This window comes from Lepisosteus oculatus, chromosome 6 (assembly GCF_040954835.1).
Source record: "Lepisosteus oculatus isolate fLepOcu1 chromosome 6, fLepOcu1.hap2, whole genome shotgun sequence".
NCBI classification, from domain to species: domain Eukaryota; kingdom Metazoa; phylum Chordata; class Actinopteri; order Semionotiformes; family Lepisosteidae; genus Lepisosteus; species Lepisosteus oculatus.
In genome coordinates this window covers 29,575,168-29,595,419 of record NC_090701.1, presented here as the reverse complement: position 1 = coordinate 29,595,419, position 20,252 = coordinate 29,575,168, and the positions used below count along the sequence as shown (strand labels likewise).

The 20,252-nt window shown below is 43.2% G+C and overlaps 1 protein-coding gene across 23 annotated transcripts in view; it reads right to left on the bottom strand.

Annotated features, from left to right (window-relative positions):
• obscnb (obscurin, cytoskeletal calmodulin and titin-interacting RhoGEF b) overlaps nucleotides 1-20,252 on the bottom strand; it is a 147,478-nt gene that overhangs the window by 66,692 nt on the left and 60,534 nt on the right. For 17 of the 23 annotated variants that reach the window (XM_069191165.1, XM_069191164.1, XM_069191168.1 and 14 more), the window contains 16 exons: nucleotides 19,672-19,938; nucleotides 18,943-19,209; nucleotides 18,196-18,465; nucleotides 17,595-17,861; nucleotides 16,604-16,870; nucleotides 15,641-15,904; nucleotides 12,535-12,819; nucleotides 11,494-11,760; nucleotides 10,435-10,701; nucleotides 8,002-8,268; nucleotides 6,956-7,222; nucleotides 5,916-6,182; nucleotides 4,857-5,123; nucleotides 2,422-2,688; nucleotides 1,376-1,642; nucleotides 323-589 (listed from right to left, as the gene is read on the bottom strand). In XM_069191165.1, coding sequence (XP_069047266.1) covers nucleotides 323-589; nucleotides 1,376-1,642; nucleotides 2,422-2,688; nucleotides 4,857-5,123; nucleotides 5,916-6,182; nucleotides 6,956-7,222; nucleotides 8,002-8,268; nucleotides 10,435-10,701; nucleotides 11,494-11,760; nucleotides 12,535-12,819; nucleotides 15,641-15,904; nucleotides 16,604-16,870; nucleotides 17,595-17,861; nucleotides 18,196-18,465; nucleotides 18,943-19,209; nucleotides 19,672-19,938 — 4,290 coding nt within the window. The remainder of the gene's footprint in view (nucleotides 1-322; nucleotides 590-1,375; nucleotides 1,643-2,421; nucleotides 2,689-4,856; nucleotides 5,124-5,915; nucleotides 6,183-6,955; nucleotides 7,223-8,001; nucleotides 8,269-10,434; nucleotides 10,702-11,493; nucleotides 11,761-12,534; nucleotides 12,820-15,640; nucleotides 15,905-16,603; nucleotides 16,871-17,594; nucleotides 17,862-18,195; nucleotides 18,466-18,942; nucleotides 19,210-19,671; nucleotides 19,939-20,252) is intronic. The other 6 variants (XM_069191167.1, XM_069191172.1, XM_069191184.1 and 3 more) reach the window with 6 other exon arrangements.

Sequence of the window (20,252 nt, the reverse complement as noted above, 5' to 3'; positions counted from 1 at the left end):
GTCAAACAAGAGTTTCAGATGAGAGGAAGCTAAGAACTGTATTATTCCACATCACGGATAAAAGTTAATAAAGGAGGCAAACTTTTGACTCATCCACTGCCCCATCCAGCAAACTTCCAAAAGAAATACAGTATAAGCAACCCCAGTGACTCAGAACAAGTGAAAAGTCGGTTTTCTAAGAAAATTAATTTCTAGTAAAAACATGGAACATACTGGCATTTCATAAAGGAAAAATGCATGAAATCAAACATGCATGACGTAAATTCATTGCTCACACACAATGTTACCCAGTGTCAATAACATAGTGGCTAATTCCTCCTACCATTGACTTTGAGAGAGGCGGTTGTTTTGTGCTCTCCACACACACAGCTGTACTCTCCACTATCCTCGATCTCTAAATTGCAGATTTGCAATTCACTTGTTGCTCCCCTCTGCTTCATCTTGTATTTGTCCCCAGTCTTCAGCACTGCTGCCCCTTTCCTCCACTCCACTGGGGCTCCAGGTTTCGACAGCTCACAGCGCAGGGTGACGCTGCCTCCCTCTTTGGTCTCCTGGTTCTGGAGCTCTTGCTTGAAAGTCACTGGCAGAGCTGGGGAAGCACGAGGACACGGAAACGACACAAGAAGCAGACAGCACTTCAGACTGCAGTATCTCATGATATATTGGCAGCAGGAAACCAGTATTGTCTAAAAACAGTCCAGAAAAGTCTTAGTATCTAGAGCAGAGCTGCTCAATATATCATATGCATGTCCCAACAAATATACAAAACAGCATCAAGCAATACTTTGGTTCAGACATGGATAAACAATCGCATTAGTAAAAAAGAGCTCACACTGACAAAAAAGGCAACTTCAATGAAATTACTCAGATAAATGTCTCATTCATGGCCAGAGTCATTAATGAGACAAAATGTGTTTTCTGAAAAGGACAAAGTTTACTACAGTCTTCTTTTTAACCTCACCTATTTAGTTACGGTGTGAAAGTGGAAATACATTAAATTTTATGGGTAGAAAACAAATACTGCATGAAGCATAGTATACTTCATTAATCAATAAGTTTTCAAAGCTATATCATGTAGTCACACTGCATATCACCCAGAAGAAAACAAAGCTCTGGAAACTTCAATAAGAGAACTGTAAGACAGTTTGCAACCTAATCTCTGAGCTCCTTAACACACAAAAAACGCCAACAAGCACCAACTACAAGACATCAGCCAGCCTGAGACTTCCTGCACATACTGACTCCAGGACACAGCAGCCCAGGGTCAGCCACACTGCTCCTCTACACCCTGACAACAGCTCAGAGCCCAGTGCTCTCTGCTCCCACAGAAAACCCACTCCAGTGCAAGTGAGGGGTGAAGAGGCCTCATTCCTACCCTCTACAGTGAGCCGGGCTGTGGTGTGCTGGTCTCCACACACACAGCTGTAGTCTCCTGTGTCTTCAAGCTGAAGGCTCTCAATCAGCAGCTCAGCAGTGCAGCCCCTCTGCTTCATCTTGTATTTGTCCCCAGTCTTCAGCGCTGCTGCCCCTTTCCTCCACTCCACTGGGGCTCCAGGTTTCGACAGCTCACAGCGCAGGGTGACGCTGCCTCCCTCTTTGGCCTCCTGGTTCTGGAGCTCTTGCTTGAACGTCACTGGCAGAGCTGGGGAAGCACGAGGACACGGAGACGAAACAAGAAGCAGACAGCACTTCAGACTGCAGTATCTCATGATATATTGGCAACAGAAAATCAGTGTTGTCTGTAAAAGGTCCAGAAATGTCTCAGTACCTACAGCAGTGCTGACCAATATATCATATGCATGTGCCAACAGATATGCAAAACAACATCAAGCAATACTTTGGTTCAAACATGGATAAACAATCACATTAGTAAAAAAAGAGCTCACACTGACAAAAAAGGCAACTTCAATGAAATTACTCAGATAAATGTCTCATTCATGGCCAGAGTCATTCATAAATCAAAATGGGTTTCCTGAAAAGAACACAATTTCATAGATATTTCTTTATGTTGTGGCAGTGGAAATACTGTAGAATAATGTTATGCAATTAAAACATTTCCTGATTGAAGATTAACGGACTAATCAATAAAAATGAGTTTCTTGAAGTTATATTGTAAAGTCGTTCTGCTATCTACACAGAAGAACAAGAAATTCAGCAAATTTCAATAACACAGGCATTAGACATTCAGCATAATGACTTTCTAAGCACCAAAACACACACAAAACAGTAACGCCAACAAGCAACAACTACAAGACATCAGCCACTCTGGCACTTCAGCACATACTGACTGCAGGACACAGCAGCCCAGGGTCAGATACACTGCTCCTCTACACCCTGACAACAGCTCAGAGCCCAGTGCTCTCCGCTCCCACAGAAAACCCACTCCAGTGCAGGTGAGGGGTGAAGAGGCCTCATTCCTACCCTCTACAGTGAGCCGGGCTGTGGTGTGCTGGTCTCCACACACACAGCTGTAGTCTCCTGTGTCTTCAGGCTGAAGGCTCTCAATCAGCAGCTCAGCAGTGCAGCCCCTCTGCTTCATCTTGTATTTGTCCCCAGTCTTCAGCGCTGCTGCCCCTTTCCTCCACTCAACTGGGGCTCCAGGTTTCGACAGCTCACAGTGCAGGGTGACGCTGCCTCCCTCTTTGGTCTCCTGGTTCTGGAGCTCTTGCTTGAAAGTCACTGGCAGAGCTGGGGAAGCACGAGGACATGGAGACGACACAAGAAGCAGACAGCACTTCAGACTGCAGTATCTCATGATATATTGGCAACAGAAAATCAGTGTCGTCTGTAAAAGGTCCAGAAATGTCTCAGTACCTACAGCAGTGCTGACCAATATATCATATGCATGTGCCAACAAATATGCAAAACAACATCAAGCAATACTTTGGTTCAAACATGGATAAACAGTTAAGTCAGTGACACAGCTCAGACTGACAAAAAATGGCACCTTCAATCAAACTACATAGATAAATGTTTCTTTTGTAGCGGCGAGACTTATTAAAATACAGATTTAAGTGTTGCTGTGCTTTCCCATATGAGGCCTCATCTCTCTCTTCTTCTCTGTGGTGCAGCCACAGAGAAGCTATTCATGCAGGCTGATTTAAGGTTTTCTTTTGATAAGGGACAGTTCCCAAATGGGGATGCACTTAGTTAAGCTTGGCTATCATGATCAATGGTCATCCATTGGTACCTAAAGGTCTGCAAGATTCCAAAGGAGCCTCATCCAAGTGGTTTACAACCCCAAGGTCAGAGGGCATGGTTACTCATCATCAGCCAATCAGGAACTGGTAGGGCAGAGTAACCCACTTGGGTCTCTGATGCAAATGAAACTTTCAGCCAATGAACGACCTGAAGTTTCTCCAGGTAAAAACAGGCAACACAGAGCTCCAGAGAAGAATTCCAGGGGTGCGAGACTATTCTAAAGACAATTCCAGGGCAGGACTGCCCGCAGGCCAGAACAGTTGGGAAGCGCAGGACATTTTGGCAGCACGCCTCCTGACCATCTTGAGAATCAGCCCGGACAACCACTTAAAGGCCAGTGTGTCCGATGGCCAGAACTTTGCTTTGTTCTAAGAGTCAAGAGCGGAGGTTGCCACGAGTAACCAAAGGATCCATCTGAGTTTAGCACCAGCAGCAAGCCTCGTGAACAGGTCGGAACTGTGGACAGCTGAATCAGTATTCAGAACTAGCACTTCATCAGGAACGAACCTGTCTTCTTCCTGACCTGCTGGGACCCACAGTCATCTTTTCTCCTGTGCACAAACTTTGCTAGTTAAAGCCAACACTAAGTAGCCGGTCTTCAGAGAGCAGCGCAGCAAGAATCTCTCCAGCTGCACCAAGCACTGCCGGGCCCCGAGCCAGAGCGCGCGGATTGGACAGCAACAAGCCTGCAACTGCTTCTTTGTGCCCGCAGGAGATCTGAAGCCCCAGAGATTGGATGAGTATTCAACTTCACTGCATTACAACTCGAGAATTCAATTGTAATCCCAACCAGTTGATATCAATTTAATTCCTAAAAGCTTTGTACTTGTTTTGAGTATCTAATGTAGAAGTTGTAACCAAGTTCAATTACGAAACGGTCTAAATGAATGATATGCAGCAAAAATGTCCTCTTGATATGTGTAACTCTTTGTGACTGACTGAATATATATCTTTTGCATTCTGATAACCCTCACGATAAGATCTGTAAGGTTTACATGCATATTTTATATATTAATACATTTATTTTAGTGTATTAGTACCTGTGTGTATGTGCGTCGTTTGATTTATACCGCAAGGTTGGATTCTAAGACCATTAAAAGAATAATTTTGTGACATACAGTACTGCTACAATTAATAATTGTCCCAGAAAATGCCCAAACCCCTACAGAAATGGTGCCTTGCGAGAGAACACTACACTTTTATGGCCTTGGTCATTCATAAGACAAAATATGGGTCCTGAAAAGGACACTATATCAAATGGATTTCTTTATTTTGTGGTTGTGGACATAGATTATCTCCAAAGCAAGGAAAAACATCTACTGGATGAGTTTCTAGAAGTGACATCATGAAGTTGCTCTGCTTACCACACAGAACAACAAGAAACTCGGCAAATTTCAATAACACAGGCATTAGACATTCAGCATAATGACTTTCTGAGTACCAAAACACACACAAAACAATAATGCCAACAAGCACCAACTACAAGACATCAGCCACCCTGACACTTCCTGCACATACTGACTCCAGGACACAGCAGCCCAGGGTCAGCCACACTGCTCCTCTACACCCCGACAACAGCTCAGAGCCCAGTGCTCTCCGCTCCCACAGAAAACCCATTCCAGTGCAGGTGAGGGGTGAAGAGGCCTCATTCCTACCCTCTACAGTGAGCCGGGCTTTGGTGTGCTGGTCTCCACACACACAGCTGTAGTCTCCTGTGTCTTCAGGCAGAAGGCTCTCAATCAGCAGCTCAGCAGTGCAGCCCCTTTGCTTCATCTTGTATTTGTCCCCAGTCTTCAGCGCTGTTGCCCCTTTCCTCCACTCCAATGGGGCTCCAGGTTTCGACAGCTCACAGCGCAGGGTGACGCTGCCTCCCTCTTTGGTCTCCTGGTTCTGGAGCTCTTGCTTGAAAGTCACTGGCAGAGCTGGGGAAACACGAGGACACGGAAACGACACAAGAAGCAGACAGCACTTCAGACTGCAATATCTCATGATATATTGGCAACAGGAAACCGGTATTGTCTGAAAACAGTCCAGAAAAGTCTTAGTATCTAGACCAGAGCTGCTCAATATATCATATACATGTGCCAACAAATGTGCAAAACAACATCAAGCAATACTTTGGTTCAAACATGGATAAACAATCGCATTAGTAAAAAAGAGCTCACACTGACAAAAAAGGCACCTTCAATGAAATTACTCAGATAAATGTCTCATTCATGGCCAGAATCATTAATGAGACAAAATGTGTTTTCTGAAACGGACAAAGATTCCTATAGTCTTTGTTTTCACCCTCACCTAATTTTTATGGTGTGAAAGTGGAAATATATTAAATTTTACGGATATAAAACAAATACAGCATGAAGATTAGTATACAGTATTTCATTAATCAATAAGGTTTTGAAGCTACATCATGTTGTCACACTGCATATCACACAGAAAAAGACAAAGCTCTGGAAACTTACAATAAGAGAACTGTAAGACAGTCTGCAACCTACTCTCTGAGCTCCGTAACACACAAAAAACACCAACAAGCACCAACTACAAGACATCAGCCACCCTGACACTTCCAGCACATACTGACTGCAGGACACAGCAGCCCAGGGTCAGCCACACTGCTCCTCTACACCCTGACAACAGCTCAGAGCCCAGTGCTCTCCGCTCCCACAGAAAACCCACTCCATTGCCGGTGAGGGGTGAAGAGGCCTCATTCCTACCCTCTACAGTGAGCCGGGCTGTGGTGTGCTGGTCTCCACACACACAGCTGTAGTCTCCTGTGTCTTCAGGCTGAAGGCTCTCAATCAGCAGCTCAGCAGTGCAGCCCCTCTGCTTCATCTTGTATTTGTCCCCAGTCTTCAGCGCTGCTGCCCCTTTCCTCCACTCAACTGGGGCTCCAGGTTTCGACAGCTCACAGCGCAGGGTGACGCTGCCTCCCTCTTTGGTCTCCTGGTTCTGGAGCTCTTGCTTGAAAGTCACTGGCAGGGCTGGGGAAGCACGAGGACACGGAAACGACACAAGAAGCAGACAGCACTTCAGACTGCAGTATCTCATGATATATTGGCAACAGAAAATCAGTGTCGTCTGTAAAAGGTCCAGAAATGTCTCAGTACCTACAGCAGTGCTGACCAATATATCATATGCATGTGCCAACAGATATGCAAAACAACATCAAGCAATACTTTGGTTCAAACATGGATAAACAATCACATTAGTAAAAAAAGAGCTCACACTGACAAAAAAAGCACCTTCAATCAATCTAACCAAATTAATGTTTTTTCATGGTCATAGTTGTTCATAAGTCAAAATGGGTTTCCTGAAAAGGACACAATTTAATAGATATTTCTTTATGTTGTGGCAGTGGACTTTGATTAAAGTGCTGCGATTAAAACATTTCCTGATTGAAGGTAAACAGACTAATCAATAAAAATCAGTTTCTTGAAGTTATATTTTAAGTCTTTCTGCTAACTACACAGAAGAACAAGAAACTCGGCAAATTTCAATAACACAGGCATTAGACATTCAGCATAATGACTTTCTGAGCACCAAAACACACACAAAACAATAACGCCAACAAGCACCAACTACAAGACATTAGCCACCCTGACACTTCCAGCACATACTGACCGCAGGACACAGCAGCCCAGGGTCAGATACACTGCTCCTCTACACCCTGACAACAGCTCAGAGCCCAGTACTCTCCGCTCCCACAGAAAACCCACTCCAGTGCAGGTGAGGGGTGAAGAGGCCTCATTCCTACCCTCTACAGTGAGCCGGGCTGTGGTGTGCTGGTCTCCACACACACAGCTGTAGTCTCCTGTGTCTTCAGGCAGAAGGCTCTCAATTAGCAGCTCAGCAGTGCAGCCCCTCTGCTTCATCTTGTATTTGTCCCCAGTCTTCAGCGCTGCTGCCCCTTTCCTCCACTCCACTGGGGCTCCAGGTTTCGACAGCTCACAGCGCAGGGTGACGCTGCCTCCCTCTTTGGCCTCCTGGTTTTGGAGTTCTTGCTTGAAAGTCACTGGCAGAGCTGGGGAAGCACGAGGACACGGAAACGACACAAGAAGCAGACAGCACTTCAGACTGCAGAATCTCATGATATATTGGCAACAGAAAATCAGTGTCGTCTGTAAAAGGTCCAGAAATGTCTCAGTACCTACAGCAGTGCTGACCAATATATCATATGCATGTGCCAACAGATATGCAAAACAACATCAAGCAATACTTTGGTTCAAACATGGATAAACAATCACATTAGTAAAAAAAGAGCTCACACTGACAAAAAAAGCACCTTCAATCAATCTAACCAAATGAATGTTTTTTTCATGGTCATAGTTGTTCATAAGTCAAAATGGGTTTCCTGAAAAGGACACAATTTCATAGATATTTCTTTATGTTGTGGCAGTGGAAATACTGTAGAATAATGTTATGCAATTAAAACGTTTCCTGATTGAAGATTAACGGACTAATCAATAAAAATGAGTTTCTTGAAGTTATATTGTAAATTCGTTCTGCTATCTACACAGAAGAACAAGAAATTCAGCAAATTTCAATAACACAGGCATTAGACATTCAGCATAATGACTTTCTAAGCACCAAAACACACACAAAACAGTAACGCCAACAAGCAACAACTACAAGACATCAGCCACTCTGGCACTTCAGCACATACTGACTGCAGGACACAGCAGCCCAGGGTCAGATACACTGCTCCTCTACACCCTGACAACAGCTCAGAGCACAGTGCTCTCTGCTCCCACAGAAAACCCACTCCAGTGCAGGTGAGGGGTGAAGAGGCCTCATTCCTACCCTCTACAGTGAGCCGGGCTGTGGTGTGCTGGTCTCCACACACACAGCTGTAGTCTCCTGTGTCTTCAGGCTGAAGGCTCTCAATCAGCAGCTCAGCAGTGCAGCCCCTCTGCTTCATCTTGTATTTGTCCCCAGTCTTCAGCGCTGCTGCCCCTTTCCTCCACTCAACTGGGGCTCCAGGTTTCGACAGCTCACAGTGCAGGGTGACGCTGCCTCCCTCTTTGGTCTCCTGGTTCTGGAGCTCTTGCTTGAAAGTCACTGGCAGAGCTGGGGAAGCACGAGGACATGGAGACGACACAAGAAGCAGACAGCACTTCAGACTGCAGTATCTCATGATATATTGGCAACAGAAAATCAGTGTCGTCTGTAAAAGGTCCAGAAATGTCTCAGTACCTACAGCAGTGCTGACCAATATATCATATGCATGTGCCAACAAATATGCAAAACAACATCAAGCAATACTTTGGTTCAAACATGGATAAACAGTTAAGTCAGTGACACAGCTCAGACTGACAAAAAATGGCACCTTCAATCAAACTACATAGATAAATGTTTCTTTTGTAGCGGCGAGACTTATTAAAATACAGATTTAAGTGTTGCTGTGCTTTCCCATATGAGGCCTCATCTCTCTCTTCTTCTCTGTGGTGCAGCCACAGAGAAGCTATTCATGCAGGCTGATTTAAGGTTTTCTTTTGATAAGGGACAGTTCCCAAATGGGGATGCACTTAGTTAAGCCTGGCTATCATGATCAATGGTCATCCATTGGTACCTAAAGGTCTGCAAGATTCCAAGGGAGCCTCATCCAAGTGGTTTACAACCCCAAGGTCAGAGGGCATGGTTACTCATCATCAGCCAATCAGGAACTGGTAGGACAGAGTAACCCACGTGGGTCTCTGATGCAAATGAAACCTTCAGCCAATGAACGACCTGAAGTTTCTCCAGGTAAAAACAGGCAACACAGAGCTCCAGAGAAGAATTCCAGGGGTACGAGACTATTCTAAAGACAATTCCAGGGCAGGACTGCCCGCAGGCCAGAACAGTTGGGAAGCGCAGGACATTTTGGCAGCACGCCTCCTGACCATCTTGAGAATCACCCCGGACAACCACGTAACGGCCAGTGTGTCCGAGTGCCAGAACTTTGCTTTGTTCTAAGAGTCAAGAGCGGAGGTTGCCACGAGTAACCAAAGGATCCATCTGAGTTTAGCACCAGCAGCAAGCCTCGTGAACAGGTCGGAACTGTGGACAGCTGAATCAGTATTCAGAATTAGCACTTCATCAGGAACGAACCTGTCTTCTTCCTGACCTGCTGGGACCCACAGTCATCTTTTCTCCTGTGCACAAACTTTGCTAGTTAAAGCCAACACTAAGTAGCCGGTCTTCAGAGAGCAGCGCAGCAAGAATCTCTCCAGCTGCACCAAGCACTGCCGGGCCCCGAGCCAGAGCGCGCGGATTGGACAGCAACAAGCCTGCAACTGCTTCTTTGTGCCCGCAGGAGATCTGAAGCCCCAGAGATTGGATGAGTATTCAACTTCACTGCATTACAACTCGAGAATTCAATTGTAATCCCAACCAGTTGATACCAATTTAATTCCTAAAAGCTTTGTACTTGTTTTGAGTATCTAATGTAGAAGTTGTAACCAAGTTCAATTACGAAACGGTCTAAATGAATGATATGCAGCAAAAATGTCCTCTTGATATGTGTAACTCTTTGTGACTGACTGAATATATATCTTTTGCATTCTGATAACCCTCACGATAAGATCTGTAAGGTTTACATGCATATTTTATATATTAATACATTTATTTTAGTGTATTAGTACCTGTGTGTGTGCGTCGTTTGATTTATACCGCAAGGTTGGATTCTAAGACCATTAAAAGAATAATTTTGTGACATACAGTACTGCTACAATTAATAATTGTCCCAGAAAATGCCCAAACCCCTACAGAAATGGTGCCGTGCGAGAGAACACTACACTTTTATGGCCATAGTCATTCATAAGACAAAATATGGGTCCTGAAAAGGACACTATATTAAATGGATTTCTTTATTTTGTGGTTGTGGACATAGATTATCTCCAAAGCAAGGAAAAACATCTACTGGATGAGTTTCTAGAAGTGACATCATGAAGTTGCTCTGCTTACCACACAGAACAACAAGAAACTCGGCAAATTTCAATAACACAGGCATTAGACATTCAGCATAATGACTTTCTGAGTACCAAAACACACACAAAACAATAACGCCAACAAGCACCAACTACAAGACATCAGCCACCCTGACACTTCCAGCACATGCTGACTGCAGGACACAGCAGCCCAGGGTCAGCCACACTGCTCCACTACACCCTGACGACAGCTCAGAGCCCAGTGCTCTCCGCTCCCACAGAAAACCCATTCCAGTGCAGGTGAGGGGTGAAGAGGCCTCATTCCTACCCTCTACAGTGAGCCGGGCTTTGGTGTGCTGGTCTCCACACACACAGCTGTAGTCTCCTGTGTCTTCAGGCAGAAGGCTCTCAATCAGCAGCTCAGCAGTGCAGCCCCTTTGCTTCATCTTGTATTTGTCCCCAGTCTTCAGCACTGTTGCCCCTTTCCTCCACTCCAATGGGGCTCCAGGTTTCGACAGCTCACAGCGCAGGGTGACGCTGCCTCCCTCTTTGGTCTCCTGGTTCTGGAGCTCTTGCTTGAAAGTCACTGGCAGAGCTGGGGAAGCACGAGGACACGGAAACGACACAAGAAGCAGACAGAACTTCAGACTGCAGTATCTCATGATATATTGGCAACAGGAAACCGGTATTGTCTGAAAACAGTCCAGAAAAGTCTTAGTATCTAGACCAGAGCTGCTCAATATATCATATACATGTGCCAACAAATGTGCAAAACAACATCAAGCAATACTTTGGTTCAAACATGGATAAACAATCGCATTAGTAAAAAAGAGCTCACACTGACAAAAAAGGCACCTTCAATGAAATTACTCAGATAAATGTCTCATTCATGGCCAGAATCATTAATGAGACAAAATGTGTTTTCTGAAATGGACAAAGATTCCTATAGTCTTTTTTTTCACCCTCACTTAATTTTTATGGTGTGAAAGTGGAAATATATTAAATTTTACGGATATAAAACAAATACAGCATGAAGATTAGTATACAGTACTTCATTAATCAATAAGGTTTTGAAGCTACATCATGTAGTCACACGGCATATCACACAGAAAAAGACAAAGGTCTGGAAACTTATAATAAGAGAACTGTAAGACAGTCTGCAACCTACTCTCTGAGCTCCGTAACACACAAAAAACACCAACAAGCACCAACTACAAGACATCAGCCACCCTGACACTTCCAGCACATACTGACTGCAGGACACAGCAGCCCAGGGTCAGCCACACTGCTCCTCTACACCCTGACAACAGCTCAGAGCCCAGTGCTCTCCGCTCCCACAGAAAACCCACTCCAGTGCAGGTGAGGGGTGAAGAGGCCTCATTCCTACCCTCTACAGTGAGCTGGGTTGTGGTGTGCTGGTCTCCACACACACAGCTGTAGTCTCCTGTGTCTTCAGGCAGAAGGCTCTCAATTAGCAGCTCAGCAGTGCAGCCCCTCTGCTTCATCTTGTATTTGTCCCCAGTCTTCAGCGCTGCTGCCCCTTTCCTCCACTCCAATGAGGCTCCAGGTTTCGACAGCTCACAGCGCAGGGTGACGCTGCCTCCCTCTTTGGTCTCCTGGTTCTGGAGCTCTTGCTTGAAAGTCACTGGCAGGGCTGGGGAAGCACGAGGACACGGAAACGACACAAGAAGCAGACAGCACTTCAGACTGCAGTATCTCATGATATATTGGCAACAGAAAATCAGTGTCGTCTGTAAAAGGTCCAGAAATGTCTCAGTACCTACAGCAGTGCTGACCAATATATCATATGCATGTGCCAACAGATATGCAAAACAACATCAAGCAATACTTTGGTTCAAACATGGATAAACAATCACATTAGTAAAAAAAGAGCTCACACTGACAAAAAAAGCACCTTCAATCAATCTAACCAAATGAATGTTTTTTTCATGGTCATAGATGTTCATAAGTCAAAATAGGTTTCCTGAAAAGGACACAATTTAATAGATATTTCTTTATGTTGTGGCAGTGGACTTTGATTAAAGTGCTGCGATTAAAACATTTCCTGATTGAAGGTTAACAGACTAATCAATAAAAATCAGTTTCTTGAAGTTATATTTTAAGTCTTTCTGCTAACTACACAGAAGAACAAGAAACTCGGCAAATTTCAATAACACAGGCATTAGACATTCAGCATAATGACTTTCTGAGCACCAAAACACACACAAAACAATAATGCCAACAAGCACCAACTACAAGACATCAGCCACCCTGACACTTCCAGCACATACTGACCGCAGGACACAGCAGCCCAGGGTCAGATACACTGCTCCTCTACACCCTGACAACAGCTCAGAGCCCAGTGCTCTCCGCTCCCACAGAAAACCCACTCCAGTGCAGGTGACGGGTGAAGAGGCCTCATTCCTACCCTCTACAGTGAGCCGGGCTGTGGTGTGCTGGTCTCCACACACACAGCTGTAGTCTCCTGTGTCTTCAGGCAGAAGGCTCTCAATTAGCAGCTCAGCAGTGCAGCCCCTCTGCTTCATCTTGTATTTGTCCCCAGTCTTCAGCGCTGCTGCCCCTTTCCTCCACTCCACTGGGGCTCCAGGTTTCGACAGCTCACAGCGCAGGGTGGCGCTGCCTCCCTCTTTGGTCTCCTGGTTCTGGAGCTCTTGCTTGAAAGTCACTGGCAAAGCTGGGGAATCATGAGCAGCTGTTCATAAATTACGTGAAAAAGATGGTTGTGGCACAAACTGATAAAGGACCCATATTAAAGGTTCAAATGTCACTGACTGGTTAGAGAAAACTGGTACCAAGCAGGACAAAAATGTAGAAGCAATGTGATTTGTACTGAACATAATAAAACACAAGAACAGCACTTGGTGCAAAAAAATATTTTTTTAATAATATACAGTAGTTAAGCTGAAAAAACTGTCTGCCCTTAGTAGGTGAGTTATTAGGTGTTTTATTAACATAGACTTAGTAAGCCAAAGTGTATCCTGAATGCATCCTGAATGCATTGTGTTGTGTTCTCTTCTATTTTTCAGCATGGAATAAAGCTATTACTTATTCTTTTGTTACTCCATTGAAATTAGTTAAGTAACTTGTCATATAGGCCCATTACAATCAAACATTAGCAATGTCAGTTGCTTGGATCCATCAAAAAGAAATATGTGAACTAAAGTGAAATTTGATATGTCTAATTTCCAAATGAAAATAGGGTTTTAATGCTCAAATTGAAGTTATTTTATAAGTGGTGTTCAACAAAAATGTGAAGAACAGTATTCTCAGATACCAAAGAAAAAATTACCAAAACTGCTAGCAGAATTGTTCAAATTGTTTATAGCAACTATGTTTCATTCAAAACCTAATTAAATTGAAAAGAATTGCAATTCAAATAAAGAGCTTTACTGGGATAACTTGCTTGGCCAAGAAGAATAAGAACCTATAAGAGGTTCTTGGAACCCGCCTCCCTCCCCCAGTGAGGGATGAGACAGGGAGCAGCTGCAATCTTGAAGATAGGACAGATTATATTTGATATTCTGTCGTTGTGTAGATGACTATCAATATTGAAAACTGGAGACAATTTTCTCCAACAGTACTACTGGTATCAGATCCCCTTGCTGCAGTGCAAATTCATGTTGTGTTGATGCAAGAGTAGTTTTCTGCTCCTCCCTAGCTCCCTCTAGCGTCAATTACACTTTATCCCCTTTTCTAAATTAGTTTGCCTCTCACATTATAAATTAATGTGGCAAGCACAGTTCTTTATTGTTTGTTTGAAGGACCCGTGAGACACTATAGTTTGCAGCATTTACTTGTTTGCAGTATAAAAGAAATCAGAGAAACTTTTCTCTTCAAGAAACCTGTGGAATACTTTGGCAAATCACAAGAAGTTGGAAAACAAAAGCTCACCCAGTCAATCTATTAGTTAGCTTGAGAGTTTGTATGTGTAGCTAGGGTGCAGACATGGAGATTTCTGTGGGCCTGGTACTAGGCTGAAAATGGGCATGTGCTAGAACTGCATGTACTGTAGAATGACATGTTAGGAAGAAATTGTTACAGAATACCGCTAGTATCCTTATCTCAGAGTATGCAGCAAAAGAGCCGCGCCAGTGGTGACTATGAGACCCAAAATATCACACCTGTAATGCATCATTTGTTTTGTTGAAACAGCAACACAACTGACCTAGGTTACTCTTTTTTAGTGAACTACAGGTAAACTACAGCAAGGACTCAGCAAGGAATATGACCCAATACATAATAAAAGATCATACTGCTATTCAGTAGTGATACACTCACACACTTAGAAAGAAGAAAAACACTACATTAAGTTTCAGTTCCCAGATCCAGGTAGCGTGGTGCAGAAATGACACCCATGAAATATCGTGGAAAACCAGAAATCTAGAGTCTGTTATCTACCTCACCTTCTGTCTAAGCAGGTTGCAATGTTCTGTCAAATAAATCAACATTTCTCTCTTTATCTTAATTATCTCTGTATTTCAAGGGGCGTACTTTTTTCCCTACCTCAAATAATCCAGTTCATATCACTCTATACTTGAGCACCAAGATTCTTTTAAATGAAATTAATTCATACTTTGTTTCTTTTGTATACACCAGAGCCAGTGTCTTGTGTGGCTCATTGAATTAGCAACATTGATAGTATTCTTACTGCTAAATAAATGCAGCTACAATGCATTACTAATTTATCTAATTTGGTACCACTGTCAAAACATAAATGTCATGTGCCCATTTGCTTTAATTACATACCTAAAGTAGGCACTTAGCTTATTTAGCCAAAGTACTAAAACCTTCCCTGAAAGACCAGACTAGTGGTTGTCTGTGCAAAAAAAGGACTCTTTTATCCTTCGGAGATGATCAAGCACAATAATGGTCATTAGTAGGATACGGGAAACAAACAAAAGAGAATCAGAACATGATGACAGTTAAAAGGTTAATCACAAGGTCCACTTTGATGCACTCTCCTGTGTTAGTAGTCTTCGTTTGGGACTGAGGTTCCAGGTTTAGTGAATGTGCAGCACTTGGATCCTTCTATCTGCAACCTCTAATCCTCTAAACCCGAATAAACCGTACTGCCATTTCTGAAGTACACATGAGAAAACCCTGTTCATCAGGATGTCTCTGTCATTCCATTCCCAGGATTATCATAAACCAAACCTTCTAACAGAGGAATAAACCAAACGCTCCATACAAACAACAGAGCTCTGCTTTTTGAAAGCATACAAAGTGATATTATCACTAAAAAGGGGAACACAGCCTACCTTTGCAGCTATGGGCATCCTTGAACGTTTAATAAGCATAGGTGTGTGAAAATATGAAGATTATGATGAAGCACTTACAGTACAGACACAGATGAGAATAGTTAATTACACACAAGGTGTGATTTATTAGTGGCCAGTAAATTAAGTATGAAAACATTCATGATGTTACACCCCAGGGAGTTTATACATTGCCTTGTTAATGGTGATGATGAGGCAATGGCAACACCTAAAAGGTGAAGAGGATTCGCTCCTTACCCTTCACTGTGACCCTGGCCTTGGTCCTGGACTGCCCTGCCTCACACTCGTACATTCCTCCATCTTTCTCCTCTGCACTCCTGATGGTGAGCCGGGCCTCAGCACCTATGCAGCTCATCTTGTACTTGGAAGACGTCTTCAGCGCAATCCCATCTTTGTACCAATGGACTGGACAGTCTTTAGAGGTCTCGCACAGTAGCAACACATCTTCTCCTTCCTGGGCATCACAGTCTTTTAAGTCTTTTGTAATGATAGGTGGCTTTTCTAAAAAGTACAAGAGAGAGGAGTGTTACAGTACATGCCTTTCTTTTCAGCTGAAACCTATCTGATTTGAACAGCCTCATATTCAACCTTTTATATCCAACTATTAATGACAAAAGACCAGTAATGCCTCCACCTCTACACCACTAAATCTGTATCGTCAGTGAACATTTCAATAGCAGAATCATCATTCTAAAGCACTTTCTGGGACTTTTGTATTCTTGCTGAAATGAGCTATTCTTTAATGTTTCTACATGAGATAGGTTAAACCATCTTGGAGTGAAGTTTCTATGCCTTTTTGAGGTTTGAGACAAGATTTTAAAGAACCATCACACTCTTGATGATCAATTAAATCAATTCTTCTCAGTGTAAATAAAGCTACAATGTAACAACATATATCATGCATTGAATTCACCTCAGGTGCAACTAGAAATTCCTGCTCTCCTAAGTGACTTTTATTTTAAAAATACCCAATACAAACATTACTAAAACAGAAAAATAGAAACAGTTTACTGATAAGACCAGAATCACATTCTTTAACTAGACGCTATAGAGAAAACTAACAGACAATGGGATGTTATAAAGAGGAAATGCTCATCTTCAGCCGGAAGAGCTTGCCCCTATATGAATTTTCTGCCCAAAAGACCTGTGAGGCTGTGTCTTTCCTGACCCCACATATAGTCCTCTATACTAAATTCATACCATGCACTGTTAGCCTGGCTCTGCACTTCATGGCCCCAATGTCGCAGGAGTAGCTATCGCTGTCATTCTTCTCCAGGTTACTAATGGTGAGAGAGAGGAGGGTTCCCTGCTGTTTTATTTCATACTTGGTGCCATCTTTCAACTCCATCACACCCTTCTTCCAGGTGACTTTGCTGACAGGAAGTGTGGTCTCACACTCCAGAGTCGCAGAGCCCATCTCCTCCACCGTCAGGTCTTGCAGCATTGTGGTGAAGCTGTTTTCTTCTTCTGAAAGTGCAAGCACAGAGAAATGACTGTAACCTATGTAAGAGCTGCAATGCATAAGTGTGGAGTTTGGCTCCTTCAAACAATGCCAGCAGCTACTGTATATCACCCTGCAACTCCCAACTGGCCCACTGAAGCTCAGGTGTGAGCCTGGTCAGTACCTGCATAGGAGACCTTCTGGGAAAGGAGCTACGGTCGTGGCTGGAAGAGGTGATAGTGGGACCAGTAGGGGGCACTCACCCTGTGGTCTGTGAAGGTCCTAATGCCGCTGTATAGTGATGGGGACCACCATACTGTAAAAAAGCACCTTCAAGTGAGATGAAAAAATGAAGATCCTGGCTCTCCGCGGTCATTAATAATCCCAGGGCATTTTTCAAAGACAGTAGGGGTGTTACCCTGGCCTAATTTCCCCGTAGCCTTTACCAATCATGGCCTCCGAATTGGCTCCATGACTTCTCCACAGTGATATCTAATATGTTGTGAGCGTACTGGCACACGTTAGCTGTCATCGTATCATCCAGGTGAGGGCTACACACTGGTGTGAGTGGATGGGAGTCTGCATTACCCGTGAAGTATTTTAAGTGGATTATTATTTTACTATGATTAGATGCAGACCAAAGAAATAAAAAGAAAAGGCAAAAATGATTTGATGTTCCTATTGAACTCTATATTGCAACACTATATTCTTAAAAACAATTTCCACCCATCCCCCGATTCAAGGACTTACCCTTCACTTCAAGTTTTGCTCTGGTTTTGGAGCTGTCTGTCTCACAGCTGTACTCTCCTGAGTCCTTGGCTGTGGTGTTGTGAATGATTAACGTCTGCAAGCTCTCTTCCTGGATTATCTCATACTTGTGGCTCCTCCTAATGGATTTGCCATCTTTGTACCACTTGACACTGGCTCCAGGCTTTGATATTTCACAGCTCAGCACTGCATCTTCCCCCGGGGTCACCCTGCAGCTCTGCAGCTCTTTGGTTATAGTAGATGACTTCTCTACAAAGGTAAAAATAAACACTCAGAAACAGAGTGCTCAGAAGATTGTCTATCCATCTAGGCAAATTGTCTTTCAGCTTCTCAACACGCAGCTTATACACTACTGAACAAAACATGACATAGCTGAACTAAAAGAAAAAGTAATTGTGGTGAACTATTTTGGATGTTGAAAATATTATTTATGAGGAATTGATCACATCAGTGATATTTTGTTTTAATGAAAAAGGTTATTTATTTGACATTTGACATTTTTGTTGTTTATTTCTCTTTCATTTTTTTTGTTCTTAATGTAAAATGTCTCATGTGGATGATACAAAGCACAGTCTTTAGTGACCTTTGACAAACAGTGTGGTCTTGGAGCTGAGGTTCCTGGCAGTGAATACTATGTCCCCAGCATCAGAAGCCTTCACTTCCTTGATGGTCAGCATGTACTTGCGGCCCTTGTTGGAGATCTCAAATCGACCATCGTTCTCCACTGGCTGCCCCCCCACACTCCAGGAGCAGTCATCAATGCTCTCATGTGATAGGATGCACTCAAAGCTGCAGCTCTCCCCCTCCTTTGCCTCTGCAGTCTTCAGCCTCTTGGTGATCCCAATGTTCAGGTCTAAAAGGACAGAAGCGGACATAAGATGAAAATTCATGGCACCACCTAGTACTGACACATTCAGGACATTCAGGGTCTTTAGCTCCATTTATTTACAACCATTACTGAATTTCCTCAGAAGAATGAATATGAGAGATCATTAAGTGTGTAAAATAGAAAAATATATGAATGTATGAAGAAACAGCATAAAACAGTATGAGGAAACAGCATATCATTAGTGCAATACAGAAGGCATGCTTCATGTGTAGCCACCAACACAACATTCTTGGTATGTTTAAATATGATGATCAGAATCCCATACTCAAAAAAAGTCATTACAATAAAGCTCCCTCATCTTAGGGCTTATAACAGTAAAACAACAAAACCATACTTCAACTCATAAATAGATCGAATGATTGCTTAAAACATGCTTTTTTAGACAGCTCCTTTAATGAACTCAGTGCGGTAGTGCAGATGTGAATTCAGTATGGTACCCACCTTGAACAGTAACCTTGGACTTCGCGATGTCTGTGCCAATGTCACAACTGTAGAGCCCAGCATCCTCCTTAGTGAGGTCATGGACAATCAGACCAAGTGCCTTCCCAGCATGCAGCAGTTCATACTTATCGGAAGCAGTCAGGACAACACTGTCCTTCTTCCAGACAGGGGTGACTTTGGGTTTGGAGGCTTCACACTCCAGTGTGATCATCCCTCGCTCCTCTCCCACTACATCATCCAGTGACTTCAAGAACACAGCCACCTTCTCTGGAGAAGGCAATGAAAAAATAACATTAAGGACTTGATTATCTAGAAGATGTCTAACTGTCCCAGGTGTAATGGAGCAAAAATGACACACAACTTCATATTATAAATGGAGGACAGTGATATACTGTAAGACTCCTAGGATGCTATTTATGCATATGGGTGATGGTATTTTTAAGTTCATAATGCTTTTTACGATTTCTTTAAAATAACTGTAAGCTGTGAATAAATTGAAGATTTCTTTGAATCATGCTTAATTGTATCTTTTTCATAAGGAACAGTTAATTCTTTCTCTGTGTGTTTTATATATTTCCTGTCAAAACCTTTGCTGCATTACAACAAAAGCAGCAATGAAAGTGTGTCTGCCCAGATCTTGACCAGTAATACTTATGTCCAATTCATTTCCACCTTTGCCTGTATTTACTGCTCCTTTGGTGAAGATATTTGAGTTAAAACAAGACTTACCTTTAACCGTGAGGTTTGTTGACTCAGTGATCTCCCTTACTGTGACCTTCACAGTCCCAGAATCCTCAGGGGCCAGCCGCTTGAGGGTGAGGGTGTGGCGTTTGCCAATCTGCCTGATCTCATTGACATCATTGGAACAGAGTGGGTTATCATTGAGGAACCACTGCAACTCTTCATCATCGTGGGACACCTCGCAGCAGAAGAAAGCACTACCATCCTCCTCCACCTCCACTGACTCCAGGTGCTGGATTATCTCCACTTTGCGAGCTGCAGACAAAACATTAAAACACGTCAGAACAGACCGTGCGGTAAAGATGAATGAAATCTCATACATTTTTCCAGCAGTGTAAAGTTTATTTCTGTTTTCCTTCAACAAAGCTTAAAACCTGAAGGATTTAGCTACTGTAGGAACTGGAAAGCTTAATACTGTACGTGAATTGTCAAATTGGCTTGATACAATTAGTGGAGTGCCTCAGGGATCTGTCTTAGAACCTCTGCTTTTAATTATTTATCTCTGTGATCTAGATTGCAAGATTGCATAGTTAGCAAACGACAGCATTCAAGTTCGCAGATTAAACTAA